This window comes from Penaeus monodon, chromosome 20 (assembly GCF_015228065.2).
Source record: "Penaeus monodon isolate SGIC_2016 chromosome 20, NSTDA_Pmon_1, whole genome shotgun sequence".
Taxonomy (NCBI): Eukaryota; Metazoa; Arthropoda; class Malacostraca; order Decapoda; family Penaeidae; genus Penaeus; species Penaeus monodon.
In genome coordinates, this window is record NC_051405.1 from 32619775 (window position 1) to 32621705 (window position 1931).

Genomic DNA, 1931 nt, shown 5'->3' on the forward strand with positions numbered 1-1931 from the left:
GAGACTTTAGAAGCACAGGGTGATGGAATAAAAACTTCATAACTCTTCTGAAGGGGCATCTATTCTTACTAAAATGCATTAAACTCATATGACAGTGGCAACTAACTATGCTATTCTTGGTTGAGCCTGAACTTTGCTGCATCCATGAAACAACTGTTCTCAGGTTTGGCTCTATCTGCAATCACTAAAAAGCTACGGCTTTCCAAAATCTTTCCTTAGTCTCTTTTGCTAAAAATCTTAAATGTCACTACAAAAATGGAAGCATTTTCCCATGCTTCTAATTTTCACTCAATTGTGTAGCTCAGTTGGGCATGTACACTGATAATGATGGTCAAAAAAACATGGTATTAATCTATTACAGAGCAATACAGCAAGAGCAACTACATACAAACAAAAATTTAAAAGCAACTCCATAATAAATCAGTAAAAAAATCTAAGTACAAATGAAAACATTCCTAGCTTACAAAGCATTTGTTGGAACTCATTTACATATCATCCTTGAATATAAAGAAAGGGCAAAGATCCCTGACTTGAGACTGGTCCTTTTAGTAACAAAGCTACCATCATAAACCCTAACACCTCTTAACACTCAAACAAAGATTCACTGTGTACATTCTGGCTGTTTGCTTATTGATGTTAATAGTCCTGAAGGTCTAGAAATTTAACTTCCCAAAATATATAAAATGAAGATTATTAGTCTTTCATCAGGTTGCTAATATGCATGAAGGCCTTCCCAATTATCTGCAAATTGTTGGATAATTACGGTTGGTTTCATCTGATCAAAACCACTAAACATGTAGACGATACATTGAATATAATCTTTCAAAACCAAAGAAAAAATAACAAGAGGATTGGTAGATAGGCTGATCACACTGATGCATACTCATGAAGCATTAGACTTTATATATGGTGCATCATACACATTATTCAGTCTAATCTGATATAAATAAAAAATAGCACAATTACCTAGCAAACACCTTAATAATTCAGGTTGGCTTAAGTTGTGAATATCAGAAGACCTAAACTTACCCATTAATTAGATCTTATTAAGTTTTCTTTGAATAAGTTAAGTAGTGTGTACATTTTCAAGTGGATAAAACAACTTTATATATAAAAATTACATTTATTTTCGTAACTTAATGAAGTAAAGAGCTGGCGTGTAGCTGAAGTGGTGGATACACTTTAATTTGCTACCAAACTGAAAAAGTTGTGAACTACTGCACTAAACTACACTGGATCTTGAAAAACAATCTATAATTCTTTTAATGAAGTATAATTCCAAACTGCAGAACTCTAAAATATGCCGGAAAGAATATACGTAATGAGCTGATAAGGATACGGCATGTTCAGTTTAATACAAATAAAATCACAAATCAAATAAACAAATAGGTACAATAAACTTAAAAAGGACATTGATATTACCTTATCTGGCCTTGTCTGTGGTCTTTTTCCTCTGATAAAGAAAGGCATGTTGATTAAAGGTCAAGAACGTGAGTTTCAAGATTTAACTTTCAGTGACAACAAAACCATGCCGTTCGTAACATATGAATCCATAAATCCGCGGATCCAAGAGGTATTCTTTTAGATATTTTACTTGTACATTTTTCTTTTAGATAACTGTGTCATTTTATTGTAAAGGTTAGTATACGAAAGAAAAATATCATGCTAATACTGTTCTTGTTACTCACATTAGTAAATAATAAAACAAAAAAATGATTTTTAGAAAAAAAAAAAAATCCACTATAGAAAGACCACGTGGTTCGTGTGAAATGAATCCATGAATTCGCAGGTGATGCCTTTAAACGTTTATGTACTCCTATAAATCTATTTATATATTTCACGCATGGATAGCGTGAATCAGGGAATCAGCATATATTTTATGCACCCCCCTCCCCTCTTACTCTAATTGGTAATATCCCTTCCCCCTCCCC

The 1931-nt window shown here is 32.8% G+C and overlaps 1 protein-coding gene across 2 annotated transcripts in view; it reads right to left on the minus strand.

Moving 5' to 3' along the window:
- LOC119585775 (U3 small nucleolar RNA-interacting protein 2-like) overlaps positions 1-1566 on the minus strand; it is a 9558-nt gene extending 7992 nt beyond the window's left edge. For both annotated transcript variants that reach the window (XM_037934488.1, XM_037934487.1), the window contains exon 1: positions 1423-1566. In XM_037934488.1, coding sequence (XP_037790416.1) covers positions 1423-1470 — 48 coding nt within the window. In that variant the 5' untranslated portion in view covers positions 1471-1566. The remainder of the gene's footprint in view (positions 1-1422) is intronic.
- Between the last annotated feature and the right edge of the window lie 365 nt (positions 1567-1931).